Below are 26,105 nucleotides of genomic sequence, written 5' to 3' on the forward strand. Positions count from 1 at the left end.
GAGGGAGCGATATGGAATACGTCGTCGGACCATCCCATCGAAAGAACGTTACCAGGTAAGAGAGTAACTTGTTCTTCGAGGGGATTGGGTCCTCCGACGTGTTCCACATCTATGACAGACTCCCAAAGCATTACTAATGCAAGGAGGTGGGAAAAGAATTTAGAAAACAGAAATTTAGAATGCCCAATCAAATTGCGGAGTAAAGGACCACCTTGCCAAAGGCCAGATCCTGCCCACGGATGGAATCGAGGGAGTAGTGACGTACAAAAGTATGTACCGAAGCCCAGGTGGTTGCATCACAGATGTTACAAATAAGAACACCATCTGTAGGGCAGTAGAGGCAGCCATACCCCTGGTAGAATGGGCCCGCAAGCCGACCGGTGGGTCCTTACCCGCCAAGCGGTAACACTCAGAGATAGCCAAAATAATCCAGCGAGACAAAGTCCGTTTCGTCACAGCTTGTCCCAAACGCTTTCCAGCGTAACCAATGAAGAGTTGATCGTCCACTCTGGCCAAGGACATGCGTGAAATATAAAAGCTTAACGCTCTCCTAGGATCAAGCCTATGGAGCCTCTCCTCTTCCTTACCAGAATGTGGAGGAGGATAAAACGCTGGAAGAACAACCTTCTGGCCTAAATGAAATTCCGACACCACCTTCGGAAGAAAGGAAGGACGAACTCTAAGGACAACCCTGTCCTTATGAAACACAGTGAAGGGTGGCTTAAATGAAAGTGTCTGTAACTCACTAACTCTGCGAGCGGAAGTGACCGCAACCAAAAACACAGTTTTAAGAGTTAACAGTCTCAAAGGGCATGAATGCAAAGGCTCAAACGGGGCACCCATCAGAAACTTGAAAACAAGGTTCAAATCCCAACCGGGCACCTGGAAAGGTGATGGAGGGAACACATTAGTGAGAAATTAAAAAGGAATTTTAAAATAGGAACACTCTTCAGACGAGCGCTTAAATATGGACAGCGCCGCCAGGTAACCTTTAACGGTACCCACTTGCAAGCCCCTGTGGGCCAAAGAAAGCAAAAAAGACAGCACCATGGGAATGTCACATGCAAAAGGATCCACATTCTTAACCCTGCACCAGTTGCAGAACTTACGGCAACGGTTCAGGGACTTTGTTGCGGGCCGTCTGGCCGAGAGCAACACCTCCATCCGTCTTCAGGGAGGTCCCAATCCTTCTACCTCAACCTTTCAGAAACCAAGCATGAAGGTTGAGGGATCAGACCTCTGGATGGAGAACCTGACCCCCCCTCCCGTGAGAGCAGATCGTCTCGGTAGGGAAGACGACGTAGAGGGCAGATGGACAAGTCGAGAAGGTCCGGGTACCACGTCCTCCGGGCCCACGCCGGAGCAATGAGGATCATCTGGGAACCGAACCTCCATAACCTCTGCAGTACTTGCGGGATGACGGCGATTGGAGGAAACACATACAGGAGTGGGAATGACCACTCCACCACAAACGCGTCTCTCCTAAGGCTCCTTTTGGAGGAAATTCCCACGAGCAGAACCTCTCACACTTCCGGTTGACACTGGAGGCGAAGAGATCCACTTGAGGGGACCCCCAAAGGGCGAAGATCTCCAGGAGAATCTCCTGAGTCAACTCCCACTCGTGAGAGATCGCGCTCTGCCTGTTCAGAGCATCAGCCTGTTAGGCAGAAACCTGTGCAGTTCCCTTAGGGACCACTGCAAAAGGCTTAAGACTACAGGTATTGGCAGTAAACCCAATTGGTAGCAGTCTGCACCACCCAGATTTACCTGGTAGCTATGGCTGAGCAGCCAGACTTCTCTCAAGAAGAGTTAGACAGTATATAGAGTATACAAGATAGGTACCAAAATATAGTAGCACAAGCAAACACTGACCAGAGCTTTGGTATCAAAATATAGAATTATTTAAAGACACTTAGAAACACTCCAGCACTATTATTGTAAGCAAGTTCAAAAACACAGTCACTATTAATATATATACATCCCTTATTCCTTATTAGATAAGTCTTAGTTAACACCACTTATTTTCAGACAGAGGTGAGCGCTTAACTAAAGATGGCACTCCAATAAGTTATCAAAAAAGGGAGGGAAAAGGCAGAAATTAGAAAAGCACACAACACAATACTTTAGAAGCACTCAGCAAGGCAGGAAAGTCAAAGTCTACTTGTGAACAAAAAGTTCAGAGGCCCGGCTCCCTCTTAAAGAGAGTAGAACACCAATGCGCCCAAGATCACACAGTTTAAAAGGCTTGAAAAGTCTTGCAGAGAGTGTAAAAAGGAATTAGTTCAGCTCAGAAAAGTTCAGTTAGCCAGCCTAGGGCCAACCCAAGTGGTAAATTGAGGATTTACGAGACACCCCACACAGACCGTTGCGAGGGAGGTCAGGCAGACACAGTACCTTGAAAGTGGGGAGAATCCTCCAGCGGGGGAAGTTGTTCCTGGCAGTGAGTGCCAGTTGTGGCATCGTCCAGAGGAAGAGAAGATCTCGACGTGGAGGAAAGCTGAAGGTCGTTGCACTGCCAGGGAAGAAACCAGCCGCGGAGTTCTCCGGTTAAAAGGTACTACCCTTTTATTTGCAGTAGTGGTAAAACGTGGTATCCCGGTTGCTGGGGTGCTTGGCACCGGCAAGGTGGCCACGAGATGATCCAGGTTACGAGCGGTGTCTCTATTGCGGTCACGGCCGACCCCTCTAGGAGGCACAGACAGACCGGAGCCCTGCGATTCAAGAATCGCCAACATTTTCTTCCCGAAGGAAGCCCATTCCTCCGGAGAGGAACGCTTGGTGGGATAAGAAACCCACCGATGGGTGGAGTCCTCGGATGAGGACGGGGAAGGCGACCGAAGACGGTGCTTCCGAGAGTGCCTCGAAGAGGCAGAGGAGTGGCGGGACCCACTCCGGGACCGAGACCCCCTAGACTTACGACTACGATGCGGAGAGTCGCCTCTCGAATCGTCCGTCGAAAGCCCAGTGGACCTCACCTTCCATGGCTTGGAGACCTTACCGACCGACAGCTTCTTCTTACGTTCTCGCAAGGTCTTGGACATAAGCGACTGGCAGTCGACACAATCATCCATGTCGTGGGCCTCCCCGAGGCACCAGAGGCAGGCGGCGTGCGAGTCCGTCACCGACATCTTGGACCCGCAGTCCCCACACTTCTTGAAGCCCGGACGCGGGGTGGAAGAAGAGGAAGACATCCCGATAAGACTTCACAAACAAACAGGTTCGGAGAACCGAAAGAACAGAAACTCTAAAGAGTCGGGACGCACCGAGATCCCCGAAGCAAACACGTTCGCGGAAAAAACGGAACTGAGGCTACGGGCGTCGTGTGTCCTACTTATTACATCCGGTGATGTCGGCCGTCGGAGGAGGTCCTCGATGACGGCGTATCGACGCAGGACGCAAACGCCGAAAGATTTTCCGAAGCAGCACAGGTGTGGTGATTACTGTCATAGATATGGAATACGTCGGAAGACCCAATCCCCTCGAACTGCTCTTTGGATCCTATTTGGCCCCTGGAATACAAGCACCCTCAAATGCCAAATGACTGCATATAGTTGGGTGGAATTTTGTCCAGATGGCTAATGCTACAGAGCATGCCCTCAATGATGTGCAAGAAGAATTGCGAGCCCCGAGAATAATGACAGTACAAAATCGTATGGCACTCCTCCTCAAAGCCATGGAGGGAGGAGTCTGCAGGAAAATCGACAATGGCTCTCTAAGCATAGCAATAAAAGCCCTACATCTAAAGATAGTTAAGGAAGAGGAAGGAGGGGTTCATAAAGAGCATGTTTGGTTAGCTGAGATATTCTCCTGGATGCCAAACTGGCCAACAAACCTGTGCAGAGTGCTTTTACCTAGCGTCATCTTTTTAATTCAAATTTAGAGCCTGTATCAAATAATAGTGGTTTCTTGTGTATCCTGTGGAAATAATGTAAAGTTACTTGCAGTTAAGGTAGGAGATGCTGTTTACCCAGACAGACAATATAATAATAAAAGCAAAGACCCTGTGCGGGTTATGGCTGCTGCAAACCGGGATGTGTTAACGACCCATACCTCGGCACACAATATAGGAGTGGCAATTGTTGCATACCACAATGTTCAACAGGGGAAGAAATAGGTGCCGCAGGGAGTGGAAACGGAGTGGTAAAGATAGAGTACCGCCACTCACCAACCCTATTAAAAAACTCATCCTTCTGCATACACCTCGCAAACTCTGAACTAAACCTAACCATACAGCACTATAAACCGCACGCACTTCACTACACTACACCATAACAACGCAAACTGCACATAGCCTTGCACAACAGCACACAACGGCTACAGACCAAAAGATCACACCAACGCTCATTAAACGGTGTAAACTGAACTGAAGCTACCAACAGAACATCACAGCTCTGATGCTCCATTCTCCCACTCAGTCCTACTAACTTACCCTCTTGCTTTACAGATCCGCCAGAGCACTAAGTGACCATGCATGTGGGGACAGTATAAAAGCTTTTAACATAACCACTCCTCAGTTTACTGCTAGAGTCATGACTGGGAAGCTTTGGGTGGGTTGGGGGTAAGCCAACTTGGTGTGCCTCGGACGAGCTCTGGTCAGAGCCTCTGAATTTACCAGTGTGTCGGACAGTCATGCTAGCACCAGCATCCCCTTTAGAAGAGGTGCCTTCACCATCTACCAGTAAAGTATTCTTAAATTAAGACTTGGTATGGCCAGGGATGAAAGCCTACGTTTCAGCAACTCTAATGTCCCTGGGAGACTAAAGTAACATCTCCCCCTTCATAAGGGAATGCCAGATTCACAGATTGGACCACCAGCGTCTTACCCTTACATAAGGGGTTACGTTCTCTACAATGTACACAAGATCTTGAGGACCTTTGTATGTAGGGAGGCATCCTGTGGCCGGATGTGTGCCTGGGATGCAAGTCCCATTACCCTTTACATGCTTTCCATGCGATTTATGCCCCTTATGAAACTTTGTGAGCCGTATAGGATGCAGGTTTTTTTTCAGTAGACCCACTCTCCTTCTCTTTCTGCTTTTACCTAATTTCATGCTTACTAGCAGCACACTTGTCCTTATGGGACACCGACAAATCAGCGGCAATTAACAGTTTCTTTTGATCTAACTCCTTAGAATTTGCCAAATATTGTTTCAGCTCAGGGGAACAGGACGCAAAAATATGTTCACGTATAACAATATTCATCATGCCTTCAAAAGTGGTTACTTAAAGACCTTCAACCCATCCACTCAAGCTCTTCCAAGAATTATTCATTCACATAAATTATCCTCGTATTAGTCTTTTTTTTCTCTAAACCTCCAAGTATTGGACAGGATTCTTCCCAAACTTTAAGGCTTTAATTTTTCAAAATCTTTTCTCAACGTGTTCAACAACTCCATAATAGCACTGCAGCCATTCTGGGGGAGGTCAACGGAGAGTCCAAGCAAACTAGCGAGACTAATTCACCTCTTTAAACCTCACAAGCATGCTGAAATACAGTTCATGTAATTGTTCTCATCATAAACATTCAACAAATGCCTAGGAAATTCTGGATGAGAGGAGGACCCAGAACCATTACCAGACACTAAGGGGGAATTTATAGGCCCATTCAGCCTGGCCAACTGTAGCTGGAATTCTGAGTCCTCTTTAAGAGTCTTATCTAATTTGATCCTGCATATGTCAGTATTTAATCTTCATTTCTTTGAACCTTAGCCCCACTTTTCTCAAATCAAAAGTAACTTCAGCTTTAGATGTGAACATAGAGGATTGAGAAGCCCTCTCTTCAGATTCAAATGTGCCTTATGCGGTTTTAAGAACAACCGGACCATAACTGCTAGGCCCCGCCCTGGCATCATCTACACTACCAGCAACAGGTTCATCAATTCCTGATGATCTATCTGTTTCTGCACTACATCAGCTTTGATGCCAGAGATGGGTAAACCCTTCTCTGCACACTTTATTCGAATAATCAAACATGTCTATAGCAAGAGTAACGCTAGTGTATGTTTCCATACTGTAAAATAGGTGATGTAAAGCTAAAAGTTCCGTAAAGAACTATGGGACCACTCCTGTGACTCTAGTACACTGAGTGCCAAAGGCCTTATCCCACCACTGAGCACCAATTTGTTTTTATGACTGTTTTCCCAAATCAATCCTGAGGGTAGATTTTGGAGGCAACAGTTTTATGGTGAACAGGGAGACACAGATTTAGGCAAACCCAATAAAGGTGTAGAAGAGCAGCAAGGCTTAGTCTCATGGGGGCTGTGAAAGCGGTCTAGGGTTACAGAGAGACCCACAGGACACCTACAATGATTCAAGTTACACAGGCAAGTACACACATATACAAATATTTATCATGCCTTTAACATACAAACTAAGCAAGTAAAACATCTAGTCAAATATTGTCACACATTTAATATAAAACGGATATGTACAATCACCATCAGGAGAAGGAGCATACAATAAATAAAGGGACGTTTACGCACGTTTTGTATATGAAGTAATCTTTAGGCATTAATGCCATATGAGCAGAGCGCATGAGTATGCTCCAAACCGCGATGTTGACAAGTTGCATAGTAGGATATACACTCACGGTAACCACATGACATTGATACGTTAATGCTGTAAGCGCTGTATCAGTATAGCACTAGTGTAACTTGGCAGGTAAGGATGATGCGGGCTGTGTGATAGACAAGATTAAAGGCTATATTTATGTAGAATAACGAGATAAGAGTGGAGGAGGTGGCTTCTTAGGCTAGTGACAGCATTAGCAACTGACCACTTTGACGATATTCTTATGGGACTTTATACGATTTTAGGAAGTACAAGCCACTACTTTTACTGTACAGTAAGATCTCTTCTGGGAATTCTTCCACTGAAGAACAGTAAGCATTGTTCCTTTATATTTGATGTGGAATTTGAAATATTTGAGACGTGGGAATATTGATTACGCCGTATTTTCTCTTTCTTGTAGAACCATGCCTCAAATTGGACTTTTATGGTCCACATTATCTTTTGAAGGAGTACATCACAGGTCAGATATTTTGCAATTGGTAGATCGAAGACTTATTTAAAGTTGTTTCATAGAATTTATTCAAGATTTTGGGGATTGGTTTGTAGAAACTTCAAGTGGTTTCTCTGGTGAATAATTTTTAATATTAGAAATGCATTAGATTTATAGCACAAAAATTGGGATTACTTTCTTACGGTTGCCAATGTTTATTTAGTCAACATTAACAAACATTTAAATCTCATTTGTAAATAGCTTTGGCTTGTTGAAGAGTATGGGGATTCAACACCAATGGTATTTGGAGTTGTATCTGTTCATTTGGGTCCCTTTTCGACAGAGGTAGCCAGCTCTCCGAATTTTCCCTGCACCAGAAGTACTGTGACTCAAATGTAGATTGATTTTTTTTTGCATCTGTGTGCACCAGACACTTCCACAGGGTGTACTTGGCATACATTAATTACCATAATCCTATTTCTGATGCTTGTATCTGCTTAGATTCACATGCTATGCATAGGCCGACATCTAGTGATAGTCACAGAGTATTGCATGACTTGATTTTGAAATTTGAAAATGGATGTCGACTGGTTGTGTTTGTAATACTATCCCTTTTGTGACGAGCACTGTAACCACGGTCCTCCCGTGTCGAGGTCCCTCAGATTGTTTTGTTTGACAGGAGGGAGCATAAAGTGTTTGCACGAGTACAAGAATGCAAAAGTAGAAAAGACAAAGTCGAGAGACATCCATTCACCTTCAACTCCAGGAGGGGAGGTAGCGTGAGCGCGCATGTGAATCTAAACAGATTAAAGCATCCGAAATGTGATTACGGTAAGTAATTTATGCCTTCTGAGGCTTGTGATTCTGCATAGAATCACATGCTATGCATAGATTAGCAAGCAGTACCTGGAGAAGAAGGTGGGTTGTTTGAGGGCAAATGGATGTCTTAATACCACTTAATCTACTTTAGAGTGTGTATCTGAGAAGTAGCGTTATGTCAATATGTGAATGGAACTCCAAGTAGCTGAATCTAATGGAACATTTGCGATGAAAACCAGAGTAGGTACTGCACCTGGAATAGAGTGGGCTCTTGGTGTGAAAGGTGACTATCTAGTGGTTGTTTCGCAGACCTTCGTATAGACTCCTCTGGTGGTCCAAAGAAAAAGTTAAAATGGAAATCCTTTCGCAACCCACCAATGTAGGCCACTCTCGCAACAGATGCCTCTCTAAGTATGTGGAGCGCATTACCTTCATCACACTGCGCATGGCGTGTGGACACAATGAACAGCAAAGAATCACATTAGCTTAGTCCTCAAAGCCCTAGAAGCATTTTAACAGTACTTGGCAGGACACACAGTTTTAGGCCTCACAGACAGTACCACTGCCATGTTCTATCTCAACAACAGGGCGGGACACACTCTCCAAGTCCTTCCAGGTTAGCCCAAAAGATTTGGAAATGGCCTCTTAAACGCAACATTTTCCTATTGTCACAAAACATTCCAGGGGAACACAATAAGACGTTGAAAGCCCCTGAAGAATAGTTGGCGAAATGATAAGGAAGCGAAGGCTGGAACGGCTAATATAATGTTGCAACTTTTTATAATAAATGGCATTAGCCAAGAAACTCTGCAAATAGCGACCGATTATGGTGGAACAATTCAGAGGGACCTTGACGCATGAAGGACCATGGGTACAGTACACCTCACACAAGGGATAGTATTACAAACAGGCCCCTTTCCGAATTTCGAAAAACAAGTCATGCAATACTCTGCAACTACCACTAGATGTCGGCCTATGCATAGCATGGGATTCTAAGCAGATCCACAAGCCTCAAACATTTTTAGCAAGGTTTCTGAAACTGATTGACATGTCTACAACAGCATCACACAAGATTCTACTGGTGCTTGGTCATTTTTTATGGGCATGCCACATTGTTTGCCATTTCTCCCCACTTGCATGTCATGTTATTATCGCACACAGAGCAGTTTATCTACTCTTTTTCTTTCTCTTTTCTCTCCACTATTTTTAGCACAGAGGATGACTCAACAGTGTTTGGTGGTTTGTCTTTCTTATTAGTACAGACCAGGTACAATTTCATATGAACTTTTCATTCCCATTATTCTGTTTTCGCTTGTACATTTTTATCTCAATGCAATCGTTTTCTTACATTCTCCTTATTTGTTGTATTATGCAGATTTCGGCCTGATGAAGGACCTACCATGCTCTGGAATGCATTGGCCATTGTAGTCTGCCTGTACGTATAATAAATATGGTTTTCCACAATTTTTTGTTAACTATTAGAGGAGAATTCCCTTTTTGTGTGAAATTCTGTCCACCTGCAAGTCCCTGTTAGGACGGTTTTTCTGAAGTACAACTAAGGGCTTAGTAAAACCATTCAACTGAGACAGTACAAGATTCCACCCTTAGTATAAGGCTGTACCACCTGAGTATATGGTAGCGTAGACAGAGTAGCCAGGCTTATCTCAGGCAGGAGAGAGGACTGTTGGAAAGTACATAGAACCTGTAGTATACCAAGGAATCAATAGAAACACATACAACAAGAAGTAAAATAAAGGTTATAAATACAAGTAGGCCAAGTTAAAGTCTTGGGGTAAGTACTGGTCATGAAGTCAAACACATTATAAAACACAAAAAAGGTAGCAGGCGCCCCTCTCTAGAAACAACCTAGATGTGGACCCCTTGCTCACTGTGCTCAGAGAGGCAGAGCTCCACCTCATTGAGGAGGCCCAACAACCCGTGTCTGAGGTTGCTGTTGGTACTCTTGTTCAGTTGGTACTCTTGTTCAAAGGAGGTTTGCCTGGCATTTCGGTGCTGGACTGCCCTTGTGGGCAGGACAATGACTGATACGCAAATGAATATTCCTCCTTTGTGAAAAGTACAGTGAGCAAAAAAGAGATGGCTGAGAACTCTCAAAGTGGGAAAAAAAACACCAAACAAGTTATCATGCCATGTTCTCTCTAGAGCGGGACGTCTGCTACCTTTTTTGTACATTATAAAAACACACCACTATGCTTGAGGGTACACAGACCAAAGCATACACCTTGTTTGGAAGATCTAACAGTAATTCTAGGGAATTCAGACCTTCTCATACACATTTAGTATAGGCCACACCTATTCACAGGGAGTAAAACCACAAGCTACTTTTAGATTACTTTACAGTAAGTCAGGGGTAGTAGACCCGGTCAGTTATGCAGTGACACTCGGCAAAGAAATCACATGATCAACCAACCTTGTTACCAGGATACTTTTCTGAATAGTGGAACACAGATCCAAGGAACAGTATATATCAAGTACATTTATGATACACACAGTTTTACTATATGAGTAAGACCTTTTGGTGTAATACTCAATTACAGTTGCTGTTCGGATCAGTGGAACTCAGACTAAGTTCAGCAAGAACTCTTTACACTAATCTAGGATTGCACCAGGCAGACTACAACACTTTTTTAAGAATGTCACACAGCTATTCTAGGCAGGTAAAACCTAATGTTGTAATCTACTATTACAGTTCCTTTTTAATCACTGGAACACAGACTGGGGTAAGCAATAACTAACTTATTTTAGGATGGCACACAGCCAACTCAAGGCAAGTAAAACACACATACTTTTTAAAGGAGCTATCAGCAACTTAAAGGTAGGTATAAACCTAAGACTTTTTCAGCATCTGTATAAAAACAGGCCAGGGAAAGCAAAACCCAATGTTACACTTTAAGAATGACTCAATGTTATTCTAGGTAGGTAGAAAAACATTGAGCCCCGTAAGGTCACAGCACAACATGGGATGGCTCAAAATGCAGGTCTTCTTGAGGCTAGTGGACCTCACAGGGCTCTAGGCCGGGGTCCCCAGGTCAATTGGAAGGGAGGGTTACAGCAGGCTCTGGTAACATAGCAGGCTCTCGGTCGCCTTCATTTCTTAATCTTCCTCCGGTTTCAGATCCAGTGGTCGACTTGTCGGCAGCTTCCAGGTTCAGAGTTTTTATCGGGCACTACAGCACAACCTCAGTATTCTCTCCCCGCATTTTGTAGCAAGAGGCGGTCTGGCTGTCCAATTAGGATAGCCAGCCCCCTATTGGGAGTTGTGCCCATTCAGGCAAGGTGGAAAACAAAGGGCTGTGGAGTTTTGGACCCCTCCCTCACTTCCTGCCTTTGCAGACACTATGGTGCCTGGGTGGTGAACCCAAGGTAGACCTATTCTAGACAGGCTATACAGCAGGTCAAGGGGCAGCAAGGCCGAGTTGGTGAACTTATACACTAGTATTCTGAAAGAAATAGTTAAGTGAGGCCAACAGCATTACTTTTGGGAAGAGGCACCACCAATTCGCAGGCAAGTTAAATAACCGTACATATACCTTCCAGATTGGCACAACACACATTCAAGGTAAGTAAGAACTTGTGCAACTGCTCACTCACAATTACCAACTAACCCTTTCACAAGTAAGTACTTTTCAAACACTTGTTATTCCTTTCAAGACAGAATCCTTTACTTATCCATTCCTTCCCTATTCTCTTCCAAGAGCTCTCTCAGAGGCAGAAGAGGGACCCTAGTGGTCTACAAGCCAGCTGTAGGCAGGGTGAGATAGGGTTCAGCTGCAGAAAAAGTCAGAATTCCTGTGGAAGACTGGTCAAACAAGAAAATATTTTACTTTAGAGTTAGTTAGGGTCCAGGAACTTCTGAGAAGACACCCTTGGAGGATTCTAGCAGTGGGCCTAGGTGCACTGGATGAGAGGACACCCAATCACAAGAACACCCCAAAGCTTTAAATAGATCACACAGGCTTAAGGTAAGTAAATACCCCAACCAACACAGTACCTCAGCAGAGAAGAAGAGTTGGGAGCAGAGGAGAGTTCAGGATCTGCAGCCAAAAACCGGGTCGATGGATTCCTTTGTCATGAAGACGGAAGACAGGACTTTGGAAGGGACTTTGCAGCCGGGATCAACGGAGAAGGCTCCAGGCAAGAATTTCTACACAGCTGGATGAGGCTTTGTGGTTTTGGTGCCCTTTTCAGGAGCCAGAAGACTGAATATTGCTGGTCAGATTCTCGTCATTTGCAAGGTCCAGCACTCTGATGTATATGGAGTTCCAGCAGGATGTCAACAAGGTTTCAGCTCAATTCGGAATTGGGAAGACAGTGCACCGCACAATGGCTTGAGGTCCCAGGGTAGTTGGCTATTGCAGGCCTGTAACATCACAGCACGACATGGGATGGCTGAAAATGCAGGTGTTCTTGAGGTTAGTGGACCTCACCAGGCTCTGGGTCGTGGTCGCCAGGTCAATTGGAAGGAAGGGTGACAGGAGGCTCTGGTAACAGCAGGCGCTCCGGACGTTGAAAATCGCTACAGCCTTCATTTCTTCATCTTCCTCTTCGGTTTCAGATCCAGTGGTCGACTTGTCAGCAGCTTCCAGGTTCAGAGTTTTTATCGGGCACTACAGCACAACCTCAGTATTCTCTCCCTGCATTTTACAGCCAGGGGCAGTCTGGCTGTCCAATCAGGATAGCCAGCCCCCCCATTTAGAGTTTTTCCCATTCAGGCAAGGTGGAAAACAAAGGGCTGTGGAGTTTTGGACCCCTCCCGCACTTCCTGCCTTTCCAGACACTCTGGAACCTGGGTGGTGATTCCAAAGAATTCCGGCCGAAGACAAACCTTCCACTGAAGTCCTTCCCGCCCAGAATGGCAGGGGAAGATATCAGAAACAGCAAGCACACAAGAAATGGCAAAAAAAGAAGGAGCCCACCAATTTAGAAAAATGGTGGCCCTTCTGTGTATTACCGAGGCTGAAAGAGCCTGCGAGTAATAAAGACAAAGTCATAAAGGTAAAACCACTGCCACCAGCCATTCATGTAAAACTCACAAATGTAACAAAATGTAACCAGTAAGAAAAGTAAGAAATGGGATACATTCTATCCCCCCAGCATTCCACATAAGGTGGGGTGTGATGGCTCACTTACACAAAATGTAAAGGAGGATGACAATCCCTCTTTACTACTTGGGAACTGTAGTTCACCCAAGTATAGGGAAGAGAAATGAACAGGGGAGCTCAAAGGGGCAACCCAGCCTAAGCCCAAAAGTTGTAGGAAATTATAACTTCAACCATACACTATGGAGAGACATAAAAAGGTCACCCATGAAGAGTAAAGCACTATGTGAGAGGGGAAAAAGATTGACCTTCACCTAGGGACTAATAGTTAAGTAGTCAAAGCAAAACGTTCTGGGGTTGACACAAGTCAGGAATATTTATCATTGATATGAAAATCTTACCCAACAGTCACACTAGGGATAATATCACAAACTCTCCCAGTCGATGGCATTTTTAGAACTTCGGAAACATGTGCAATACTCGCGCCTACCACTAGATGTCAGTCTATGCAAAGCATGTGATGTTAAGCAGATCCACAAGCCTCAGAAATGTATCGGGGACTTCTGTGAAAGTTTGTCAGAATGCGCAGGCATTCCAGTAGTGAAGAGGGTCCAGACACTACAAACACAAAATGTGAGGGGTCTGCCACTGAAGACACTCGATTCACATTAATACTATGCTTTACCCAGCATACAAGGGAGAGGGCAGAAGGCGATTAGAGGAAGAGGTTAGCCTGGAGAAGAAAATGCAAATATACCACAGGGAAACCGCGAAAGAGAAAACAAGAGTTGCGTCAGGTGCCTGTCCGATTTGAAGCCGTGGGAAGGACTGAGTGGAAGGAGTGTGGGGGACGAGGCAGTGGAAGGAGTGTGGGGGACGCAGGCTGGGTTGCGCTACACTCTCCACATGCCGCCTACCTCAGAGTGTATATTATTAAAAGGTGAGCATGTGTTGCTTTGCTAAGGGAACCAGTCCCATGTCCGCACGGCCGAACTATCTGAATTATGGAGGAAAGGGGCCTATTGTGCGGGTCCTTTGGGTCAGTTTGCTTACATGTTTTAACCCCCTTCTTACCTTTTATTATTTAGGACTTTTTCTTCCCCTTACTATTATTTTTCTATATACTATAGCATTGTGGTGTATGCTCCCAAATACTTATTGGACTGGTTTTTAATCCTATTGCAATACTAAATAAATGCAAATACATTTTTGCAGTACAAAATGTGTAGTGTATTTGGTTGTGTATAGGACTAATTGTACTTTGGTACAATATTATCCCCTCGTAAGCATTAACCCGACTGCCCTGCTATGTTAGCAATTAAGAGTTTATGGTCTAACTTGTTGGACAGCCCGCTTTCCACTTAAAACAGGTTCACACCCCTCACCAAAGGGGTGCAGAAAAATCGCTCTCACAGGCAGCCAGAATCCTAATGTGGTACAACAACAGAGAGGACCAAAATTCGACTACCACCTATAATTGTAAGATAAAAAAAGGTTATTTAGCCATGACTTCTGTATATTACAGTGTGCCTGCATAATCATAGCTTTCACCAACAAATGTAGCTAATAACTGTCAATGACAAATCAGGTTAAAACAGACTCCCTACATCACTCTTCATGTGGCACCCTACCAGTCACCCCAGGAAACAGTGCATTGTTTACCATTTTTCCGGCACGATGCGGCTCAGGGGATCTATACCTTGAGGCTGCTTCTCCAGCGAATATCGCCACGGCTGCAGGTAACTCAGCCACATCTCCAGCACCTGAGGAGAAAAAAAAGGGCAGTGAGTAGTGCCCCTGTCTGTCAATGACTATCCAGGACAGATGCACAACACTCCCTAAACATTATAGTTGGGACATTCAGCGCACCCCCCACAAACATCAGCGCAGACATGCGAGGAACATATCAAACATGGCAGAACAAATGCATTTTCAAACTAAACATGACAGGGCAGAACGATTAGACATCAGAAATACTGCAGGAAAAAGTTAAAAACAAGACAAACTACAGAGCAGACAAGAGACCCAGGCACTAAATACAAAATGACAGATGGGATCAAGTGCACACTGTGGGACAGGCATTTGAAACATACTGCAAACATTCCCTTCAAATGCCAATTAGAGATATCACTCACAATTTGAGAACCATAGCACAGCTGTATGAGCCACAAACTGCAAGACAGACACCCGATTTGTAATGCAAACTCAATAGGATGGACCCGCTCGAACGCCTACAAAAATGCACACCAATCATAACCCTCCAACACAATAGACGTCCTAATACTACAGGATAGAAATATGACCCCGAGACTAAACACTGCAAGACATGTTGGTGACTTACAATCAAAACAACACAGACCACTTCAGTGAACTACACAATGAACGTTGTATGACAAATGAAATCAACATAAATGCTCTACAGCAGATTTAAAACAGTTTAAATAGTGCTAGACAGATAGGGCGGAGACCCAGCATACCGCAAGAAATATATTTCAGGCATTCTGCAAACCCAAAGCTTTATTTTGTGATTTTCTCCCATAAAAGTATATATATATATATATATATATATATATATATATATATATATATATATATATATATATATATATATATATATATATATATATATATAATGGGCTATAAATACATTGGAGTAATCCTCATTTTTTCTAAACAAATATATGACTACACAATACATTTTATTAATTCAGTAGTTGCTGTGCAATAACGTTATTAACTGATAACGTCGCTAATGGGTCAAATTCAAATTAAAGCTGCTTTACACAAACGTCTCAGTTGCAATAAAAAAATACAATTATTAACTCCTCTACGAGTCATTTGCTACCATAGCCACAATTACATCACTTTCTGATCACCCAAGCTTTGCTTATGAACCAATACAATGACCAACGTACTGCTCTGTGTAAGGTCAGCAGAATGACCCACAACCTATACCTTGCAGGACAGACCAGCAAGACAGAACCAATTAAGGCTGGCGTCGGATAACAAACACTGCAGGATTGACATCTCCAACAAACAGTGCATAAAAGAATACATAGTGCTTGCACTGCAGGCACAACAGAAAAGACACAGTAGTGATATCAGGCATGATTATTCAGAATGTTGAAGTAATCATCAGTGGTACTTTGAAAGACTGCAATGGAATGGCTGTAAGTATGCAAAGTAGCTTCTGTGGAGAGCTATGGGCAGAAGTTTCAAAAAGAATCTTTAATAAGGACGTGTGGCTCTTCGAGCAATAGGCGTAAACTCTTCTAGCAAGGGAAGGACTTGTAGAGCGGTATAATTTAAGGCTTTGTATTGTGTTTTAACTCCTTTATTTTTACTAATTACTTCTCAAATTGGTGTATGCTACAATGGATTTCTAGAATCTGGCCTGGGGGACAGATTTTAGAAGGCCATCCTAGGTGTAGTGAACAGGGAACTCAGAGGTTTGCCAAAACCCAATCCAGGTACGTGGATAAGCAGTCAAGGCTTATTCTAAGGAGAGTGTCAGCGGTCCTCAATGAGTCCACACAGTAAGGCACACAATTATTAAATTTACACAGTAATGTATAAAAATACAGTGTATTATTCTAGGTCTTCTGAATACACTGAAAAATGTATCTAAGAAGTAGTATTATCGCACAACACTTATGATACAAATATATACAGTCGCTCTAGGTTCAAATATACAGCAAAAAACTTACCAAAAGCAGTTAAGTACTTTAGATGCAGTCAATGACGGAATCAGATCACAAGATAATAACCTTAAGAAGTCCAAACGTTAAGATGAATGGGGCTTGTGCCAAAACTCATAGGAGACGCAATGTTTCTAACACAAAGGTTTCAATATACTTGTGTTGGTTATAGTTTACATGTTCTAAAACTATTTTACCAGAGGGAAGTATGGGTTTTCCTTTCTTCGCCTACCCAAGGCTATCCCACAGCCAGGATACTTGACCCAGGTTCTATGACCAAAAGGTGAGTGGAATGGAACAATGAGGCACTAGGACTTGTTCGCAATGTTATCCTATGGAGGACAGGGGGGCACAGGTACACTGCGTTTACTTACCCCCCTGACTCTGATAATCCCAGATACCAATGTGGATCATCTGGCTGTTTCTAGGGGCTCGAGCATCCGCCGTTGGTTCTGGTGAGGGGTGCCAGGGAAATGCGAGTGTGAGTATTTTTCTGGTGAAGTGCAAGAGCCAGTGATGCAGGCCTCTTCAGGACACTTCACAGGTTGGAGGAAGGCGAGTTCGAGCAATGGTCTCCGCACACGGTCCTTCCAGTCACACTCACTGCAGCTGCTCCAGGACTGGTTCCCGTGAAGTTGGAAAGCTGACATCCTGGGAGAAAGCCACTAGTGGCTGAAGCTGGGTACCACCAAAGTCCCATATTCGAACCGGGAACGGCAATGCGTCTGGTGAGGAAGCCCACAAAAGAGCTAGTCAGTTCACCGGTCAGTCAAGGGACACTTTCGAAAGTTCAGAAGGGCAGGATCCTCGAGAAGGCGTCTAGACTAGTTGGTCCTACTAGTCCAAGGGATAAACACCACTAACGGTCTTTGCCGATCAGGCAGAGGAGCAGCGGCTTCAACAGGCTGCTGGGCCACTTCAGGAGTCTTCTTTGGATCTTCAGCAGGCTGGTCGTCTTCAGGGGATTCTAGGCTCCAACCAACTATGATCTACAGAAATGGCTGGAGAGGTCACCTTCTTATCCAAAATCCGAGCTGGAAGCAAATCCAACCCCACAAATGGTAAGTATCTGCATCATACAAACAGCCAGTAGTTGTCAAATCAGCAACAACTACTGGATTCACATTTGTCCCACACCTAGACTTTCTGGCACTAAGGATGCGGAGTGGGACTAGAGAGTCCCCACCCCTTTCCGGAGCCACACACACACACAAAGGCAGCACTAAATCGCAAAAGCAGTAGTCTTCCCTGGCAAGTGCATGGCATTATAAGAACGTTCATGGTATGAGAAGGCAGTAAGAAGGCCAAAACTACAACATGGCTAAAGAACAAGCAAAGATCTCGTGGCACAGCCATTTTAGGGCTCTAGCCATTTTAAGTAACCAAACCCGGTAAACGTGATTGTGCACACCAAAAATAATGCAAAAATGGTGAAGAATTAACTGCTACCACTAGCTTGTCTTTAGACGCACATAAAAGTAACCAAAAAATCCCATGTATAAAAAGCTACCGGGATCTAAACTGGAACCAATTTCTGTATTTCTTGATAGTTTTCCAAATCCATTGGTCACACATCTTAAGTCATTTACTAGAGACTATGCATATTATCAATCAGTTGACTTAGATAAATTGGAAAGAACAATATTGGATTGTCACACTTGATGTAGTGACTCTAAGCACTTCAATTGAATACACAGCGGCGCTACAAGCCATAGAGTATTACTATAACAAAAAACATCTATGCATTTCGAGAAAAAAAAAAGGAAATGTTCAAAGCGTTTTTGAAAAAACGTATACTTGAAAACACATGCTTTAGTTTTCACAATGAAATTTACAAATAAAGCAAAGGAGTGTCGATGGGTTTGAAATGCTCGCCATCAGTTGCAAACGTGCTACAGGTTTACTAGCAGAAACATACATCTACCTCTACGATCAGACTCGCATTATAAAATGACCACGCTTTATTGATGATATTTTCAAGATATGGGCGGGCACTAAGAACGAATTGAAAGATTTTGTGGACTACCTTAATAATAATGCAATGAATATTAAATTTGCTGTAACGTTAGAACAGAAAAACATTTCGTTTTTGGACCTTGAGATATATATTGGGAATAACAGAATTCAGACTCAAACATTTAGGAAACCCACTGAAGCCAACAAAATTATTTGCGACAAGCTGTCAGAAAAGAAGTATCATTAAGAAATTGTGAAAACTAGGCATGATTGCAGTGGGGAAAAGGCATTCGAAGGACAATGTAAGAGTCTCAGAGAGAGATTCTTAGGCTATAAGGAATATGATTAAGCAAGCGGAAATGAAAACAAAAACTGATGAGGATCGTTTGGTTCCCCGTATGAAAATGAATGAAGATTCAGGTATGCAATGTATGTACATTACTAAATAAAATTCACAGAGTTTTCGAAATTCTTAAACAATGGACAACACTGTTATTAGATAAGGAACTATGTCCATTTATTGATGACAAGCCATCAGTAATATTTACGATAGCTAAAACTATAGTCAACATATTAGCGCCACCATAACCCTCTACCATCAACCATAACAAGCATGGCCCAAAACCCACAAGTAACCACCTTCTACTAAGCCCTCCCAAAACAACCATCCCATGAATCAGAAACAAGTCAAAGCTTGTAATAATCCTACCAACACTCCAAAACAATTTATTAAAGGAGACCTAATAAACACCAGATCCCTGGTACACATGAAACTGAGATAGCAGATATCATCTCATCGAACAATCTGGATTTCCTAGCAGTTACTGAATCCCGGCTGCATGCCACAGCTGGCCCCTCCCTCCTACTAGCAGCAGTCCCACACAAGTATTCCATTAGCAGAGCTGATAGACCCAATGCTAGAGGAGGAGGCATCGCCATCATATTCAAAACCACACTTGACATGAGGCTAGCCCCCTCATAGCCCCTCTCTTCATGCAAACTTCTCTTGGCTAAACTCCAAACTTCGCACAAAAGCACCACCACAATACAACTCATCTACAGACCTCCTAGGCCCATAGGCTCCTTCGAGGAAGACCCAACGACATTACTTGCTAACACCATCAAAACCACCTCACAAACCCTAATCCTAGGTGACTTCAACTTAGGCTATAATGACCCTAACAACCATTCAGCTATCTCTCGAGCTAAAGCACTGACTGAACACGGACTCACAAAAAATTACCCAGCAAACCCGCGAAAAAGGAAGGATCCTGGGTAGTAGATTTAAATTGCAACATTACAGTGAATGAAGTCCTTCCTCAACACTGGACTGATCACTACCTCCTCACTTTCGAACTTAGCAGCAATAAATTACCGAACAAATCTGGTCCTGCAGCACCACTGCGCTTTACTAGAAATAAATGCAACATCACTGTTGAGGCAATTATGCCACTGGTAATCCCCACTGTAAGCGCACTACTCACCACAAATGACCCTAATATACTGGTAGAAGCCTACAATGAAATCATGGCTAAACCGATGGACTTAGTAGCACCTCTTAAATTGCGCAAAGGGAAACCAAGAGCTCACATGAACTCCTGGTTCACCCCCGAACTAAAGTCTCTTTGCTTGGAAAAAAGAAAACTTGAATCGCTTTGGAAACATATCCCCTCAGCAGGGAATAAAACTAACTTAGCCACTATCACCTCTAAATACAAAGAGGCGATTAACCGCACTAAGCGTGACACTTTCAACAATAGAATCAGCAAAGCAGGTTCTAGCACTAAGGAACTTTTCATCATTCTGAGAGAGATGGAGACACCCATCCAACCCACTGACTCCTGCCTAAAAGACAAACTATGGTGCACGAACATTCAAAATGCTCTCACCAACAAAATCACTGGCCCTCAAAATAAAATAGCAGACAAACGGTGACTCCTAAATTACTCGGTCTCACCCATACAGACCCCAGCCACCACTCACCAATCCCCCTCAGATTTCGAATTCACCAATGTGTTGGTACCTGAGATTCAAAAAATCACAGCCTCCTTGAAACCTAATTGCCAGGGCGCCAGCCACCCCGCTCAGATTATTAAAGAGGCGGCCAGAGACTTCGCCCCATTTATCACCAAACTAATTAACGCATCCTTCTCCAGCTGCACTGTCCCGAGCAACTTGAAGGAATCGTGGGTACTCCCTCTACTTAAAAAACAGACCTTAGACCCCATTATCCCCACCAACTACAGACCCATTACCACAGTGCCCTTCCTGTTAAACATCCTAGACAGGGTTGCATATCTGCAAATCCAAGGTTACCTAGAAACTAACAAACTCCTTGGAACACGGCAATCCGGCTTTAGACCTCAACACGGGACAGAAACTGCCCTCACTGATCTCGTCAAAGACAAAGGAAAACTTGCAATCTTGCTTCTCTTGGACCTGTCGGCTGCATTTGACTTGGTTGATCACAAGATACTCTGCAATCACCTCGCCTCTGCAGCACACTTCTCCAAGTCAGCCATCACATGGATCCAATCATTCCTTAACAATAGAACCATGCAAGTTTTCTCGCCCTCCGCCTCAGCTGACCCGATACTCATTACTTGCGGTGTGCCCCAAGGATCTTGTGTATCGCCAACTTTGTATAACATCTTTATAAAGCCGCTATTTGATAAACTGGACCGTCTGGGTGTCACGTTAACAAATTATGCAGACAACACCCAGATACTCCTACCCCTTACAGGCCTCTACGACTCTGACTTACAACGTGTGAATGAAATCTACACCATCATTCAGGCATGGATGGCCGTCCATGGTCTATGCCTGAATGACGACAAAACGGAACTACTCCTAGTTGGCTCACTAACTAACAAATAAATTAAGCCAGAAATACACCACCTTCAATATAGACAGGAACACAAGCCCATTTACCAAAAATGTAAAAACAGTAGGGTTTTACCTTGATGCCACCTCCAATTTCTCCAAACAAGTGAACATGACCACATCAGCCACTGCCTACACAGGCAAACTGATAAGGTCATGCAAACCCTTCCTATCTACAGAAAGCTGTCTAACGTTAGCTAGAGCACTTATAATGTCCAAAGTGGACTATTGTAATGGTCTCTACTTGGGCACCAACAAGATTGTACTCAATAAAAACAAAGCTATCAGAGCTGCATTAAAGATACCAAAAAGAGAACATATTTCAGCAATCAGAAAAGATTGTAAACGGCTGTCTATAAAAAAAAAAAGATTCAACTCAAAACCATATGTCTCACTTTCGAAGCACTAAACCATACAGCGCCTCCTTATCTCACTGAAAAATTCCCAAGATTGAATCTAAAAAAAGCAGGAGGCTCCAGCTTCACAGTTATGGCCTCCCAACTGTGGAACACTCTCCCCGCTGACATTAAATCTATCCAAGTATGCTCCAACTTCAGAAGAAGGGTCATCTCTTAGCTCCTCAGCAAGAACTAGCCAGCTCCAACCCAATCATAGTTACTTTACTGCCCAATCCATCAAACCTCCTTTGTTCACTTTCCTCATGTAGGCATCTTTTTGTACCGCGTTGTTGATTCTGTAATGTACTATTTAGTGCAACTACGCATTTTTATCACTATGTTCTTGCCTGTAACCTGCTACTTTGTACCCCCCTTGTTGATTCTGTAATGTACTATTTTACTGCTACTACTGTATTTTTATCTATATGCTCATGTCTTTAACTTGCTACTTTGCCTCAAAGCGCCCAGATACCCCTGGGTCAGGTGCGCTACATAAGAAAAATAAACAAACAAACTTAGTCAAATTCGTTGAGTTGAAATGTGTAACACAATAGTCCTGGTTACCGGAACAACTAAGGCCCTGATTCATGGAACGTTTTCCTATGGGATTGCGCCATTATAAAATCCTTCAAAAAATAAGGCCCTAAATGTTTTCTATGAATGGTATGTGAAACTTTAGTAAATTTTAAAACATTGCGATATAATTTCAAGACAGTTACAATGGATGCATTGCAGTCACACGATTGATACATTGTCGGGGTAACTTTGTTGTGCATGGGATTACAAGCCGCTGTAAAATAAAATATACAATCAGTAGCACGATCCAACCTCAAGACAAGAATGTATGAACATTCAAGTGCTATATGGATCAAAGACACGCAACAACCACTGGCAGCACATTGGCTATCCACCCACATTGAAGACAACACAGAAGATCTCTCATTCTGTGTTATTTATGAAGTGTAAATCAAGAAAAGAGAAGGCCATTGTGAAAAAGTTCTTAGAGAGCAAGAAGTTAAATGTGTTATTTTTATTTTCAAAGCACTCTAGTAGGGCTGAACATTACTTTATATAAATAAGAAAATATTTTGGTATGCACTACCCAGACGATAATAAATTAATTGTGAGATTTCAACAGCATACAGTGGCATATGTGCCAATAATATGTGCCAATTAATACTTGCTATTTGACAGCAAACCATTTATTTTTAGAGAAGGTAACAATATAAACCATTATTAATGTTGAAAAATATGAGAGCCACGAGACCTGCTGATCTTGGACTATCCTTAAGCGTACAAACCTCTTCATCACAGAAGTAATTTCTTTCCGAATTTTAATGGAAATGTATAGCGTGATATTATGGATATATCCTAAATCAAAACGGAGTGTTTTAAAAAAAGAAACACGATTCGAGTGACACGCAAGTCTCGGGTTTTCCCCTTTTTTGGAAAGAAATGGAGATTGAGTTTATTTAGATAAATGACAGAGGGCCAGAAAATTATTCACAAGTATACGATCGAACAAAGAATAGATGGATGTTAACATACACCATTCCAAAATGGCAGAATACAAGTCCAAAAGGTAGTGAGTATTCAAAGTCCCCGTTGGGTTTCTAAATTACATATATGGGAAACATTACTCACCGTAATCTTATTTCTGATGCTTGCATCTGCTTAGATTCACAAGCTATGCATATGATTATGAGTATTACGGAAAAAAGGGGCGTCGACCCATGGTCCTTACTGCGTCGAGGTCCGTCAGATTGTTTTGTTTCTGACATGAGGTAGCATTAAGTGTAGGATGAGTACAGATGTAATAAAGCAGATAAGAATCGATAAAGCCAGAAAACATCTATTCACCTTCTACTCCAAGAGGGGAGGAAGGGTGGGAGCATGTGAATCTAAGCAGATACAAGCATCAGAAATATGATTACGATGAATAATGTATCCCTTCTGCGGGTTGTAGATCTGCTTAGATCACATGCAATGCATAGACTAGCGAGCAGTATCAGGAGGAGGTGGGTTGTAAGAAGGTACAGTAGCGAATAGATGTTTTAGCACCGCTTGCTGCACCTGTGAATCTGCTTTAGAATGTGCGCCAATACAGTAATGCTGAGTAAAGGTATGTATGGAACTCCATGTAGCTGCTTTGCAAACGGCGTCCAGAGGGACATTTGCAATAAAAGCAAAGGTAGCTCCTGTACCTCTGGTAGAGTGAGCTCTTGGTGTTAAAGGCAGGGTTTCCTTTGATGGGGAGTAGCAGAGCTGTATGCATTTCACTATCCACCTGGAGATGGCTTTTTCTGAAACGTGATCACCTTGCCTTCCAGGTGCTATGGAGGAAACAGTTGATCTGTTTGTCTTAGCATTTTTGTCTTGCTAACATAGCACAAAACTGCCCTCCTTATATCGTGTATGGAGGCATTTCTCAGCTGAGTGTGAAGGATTTTGAAAGAAAGCGGGTAGTTCAATTAATTGGTTAACATGGAACTTTGATATGAATTTAGGTGAAAGCCTAGGGTGTGTTCTCAGTACAAACTTGTCTTTGTGGATAATAAAGGGTCTTGCACTGACAACGCTTGAAGCGCACCAACTCTTCTTATGGAGATGATGGCTACTAGAAAAGCTGGAGAACCCATAAGCTTTGAGAGTACCACTTTGAGATCCCAACCTAGAGGCAGGTTGGAAATGGGGGATAAAGTCTCTTTACTCCCTCCATGAAAGCCTTAACAGGGATTTTCCACTAACTTATTCAGTTGAATAGCCCTTTAGGAAGCCAAGTTAGATAGGCAGCTGTATCGCCCTAAATGTACAAGTCTAGGTCTCCATGTAAGCGCCCGATGTCTGCGGGCTTATCGGCGCTATATACATTTCTAAGACATGCATAACTTACCGTAATAGCATTTCTGATGATTGTATCTGCTTAGATTTACATGTTGTGCATATAGTCCGACATCCAGTGGTAACCGCAGAGTATTGCATCTTGTCTTACGGGGACCAAAAGGGGACGTCGTCAAAGGTGTGTCTAACACTATCCCCATCGTGACGTGTAGTGTACCCAAAATCCCTCACACGCCGACATCCCTCAGTTAGTATTTTTTTCTGCCATGAGGGAGCCCAAGGCTATAGTGAGCGAGTACATAAAGAGAGAAAGTAGTAAGACGTCTATGGTCCTTCCAGCCCGAGCGGGGAGGTAGGGAGGGCGCGTGTGAATCTAAGCAGATACAATCATCAGAAATGCTATTACGGTAAGTAATGCATGTCTTCTGATGCTTCTTAATCTGCTTAGAATCACATGCTGTGCGAGCGAGCAGTACCCAGAGTTGGAGGTGGGTTGTGAGAAGGAACAGTAGAGAAAAGGGGTCATAGTACTGCTTGTCCCACCTGAGAATCAGACCTAGAATAAGCGTCTAGGCAATAGTGTTTTGTAAAGGCGTGTACAGAACTCCAGATTGGCCCTTTGCAAATGGACTCAAGGGGAACATTTGCAATGAATGCTATGGATGCCCCAGTGCCCAGAGTAGAATGTGCTCTAGGGTTGAAGGGCAGTTCTCTCTTAACAAGAGAGAAACATATTGTGATGCATTTGACAATCCACCTTGAGATAAGCTGATTTAGAGACAGGATCCCCTTCTCTACTAGCTGCCACAAACGAAAAATGTGTTCGTTTTCCTCAGTGGTTTAGTTCTTTCCAGATAGAACATGACTGCCTTGCGCACATCGAGTGTGTGTAGGCTTCTTTCGGCCATGCTAGTGGGATTCTGGAAAAAAGTAAGTAGTTCAATCGATTGGTTCACATGGAACTTCGAGATGAATTTAGGCGCAAATCTGGGGTGAGTGCGCAGAACCACCTTATCCTTGTGGACTGTGACAAAGGGGTCCAGAATAGAAAGAGCCTGTAGTTCGCCAACTCTTCTAATAGAAGTGACCCTTTGGATCGGTTCTGGGGGTTCCTGGAGGCGTAATCTTGGCATTGGGTGTTCTCCTGAGTAGCGAAAACAGGTCGATCTCCGGGAAACCCTATTCTGCGAAGATGTTGGACACTATGTCTTCGTCTATGTCATGATGCCTACCTCCAAGGAGCCAGGTGTAACGGTCACCTGATTCCCACGGAGGCGCGGCTCTGAAGATGGACTGGAAGGGCACCTCTATTCTGGCTTCTCTGGCTCGCAAGAATACCCTCCTGTACGTGGAAAGGGAGTATTACCAACTGGCGGAAATAATGTTCAAGCCTCCCACTCCCATCCAACCCTCCACGAAACCTCTTCCACGGTTCCCCGTGAAGCCTCAG

The 26,105-nt window shown here is 43.6% G+C and overlaps 1 protein-coding gene across 4 annotated transcripts in view; it reads right to left on the reverse strand.

Annotated features, from left to right (window-relative positions):
• SMPD4 (sphingomyelin phosphodiesterase 4) overlaps positions 1-26,105 on the reverse strand; it is a 669,498-nt gene that overhangs the window by 176,908 nt on the left and 466,485 nt on the right. For all 4 annotated transcript variants that reach the window (XM_069619878.1, XM_069619877.1, XM_069619876.1 and 1 more), the window contains one exon: positions 14,542-14,642. In XM_069619878.1, coding sequence (XP_069475979.1) covers positions 14,542-14,642 — 101 coding nt within the window. The remainder of the gene's footprint in view (positions 1-14,541; positions 14,643-26,105) is intronic.

The sequence above is a fragment of the Ambystoma mexicanum genome, chromosome 10 (assembly GCF_040938575.1).
Source record: "Ambystoma mexicanum isolate Mex_15411 chromosome 10, UKY_AmexF1_1, whole genome shotgun sequence".
Classification (NCBI taxonomy): Eukaryota; Metazoa; Chordata; class Amphibia; order Caudata; family Ambystomatidae; genus Ambystoma; species Ambystoma mexicanum.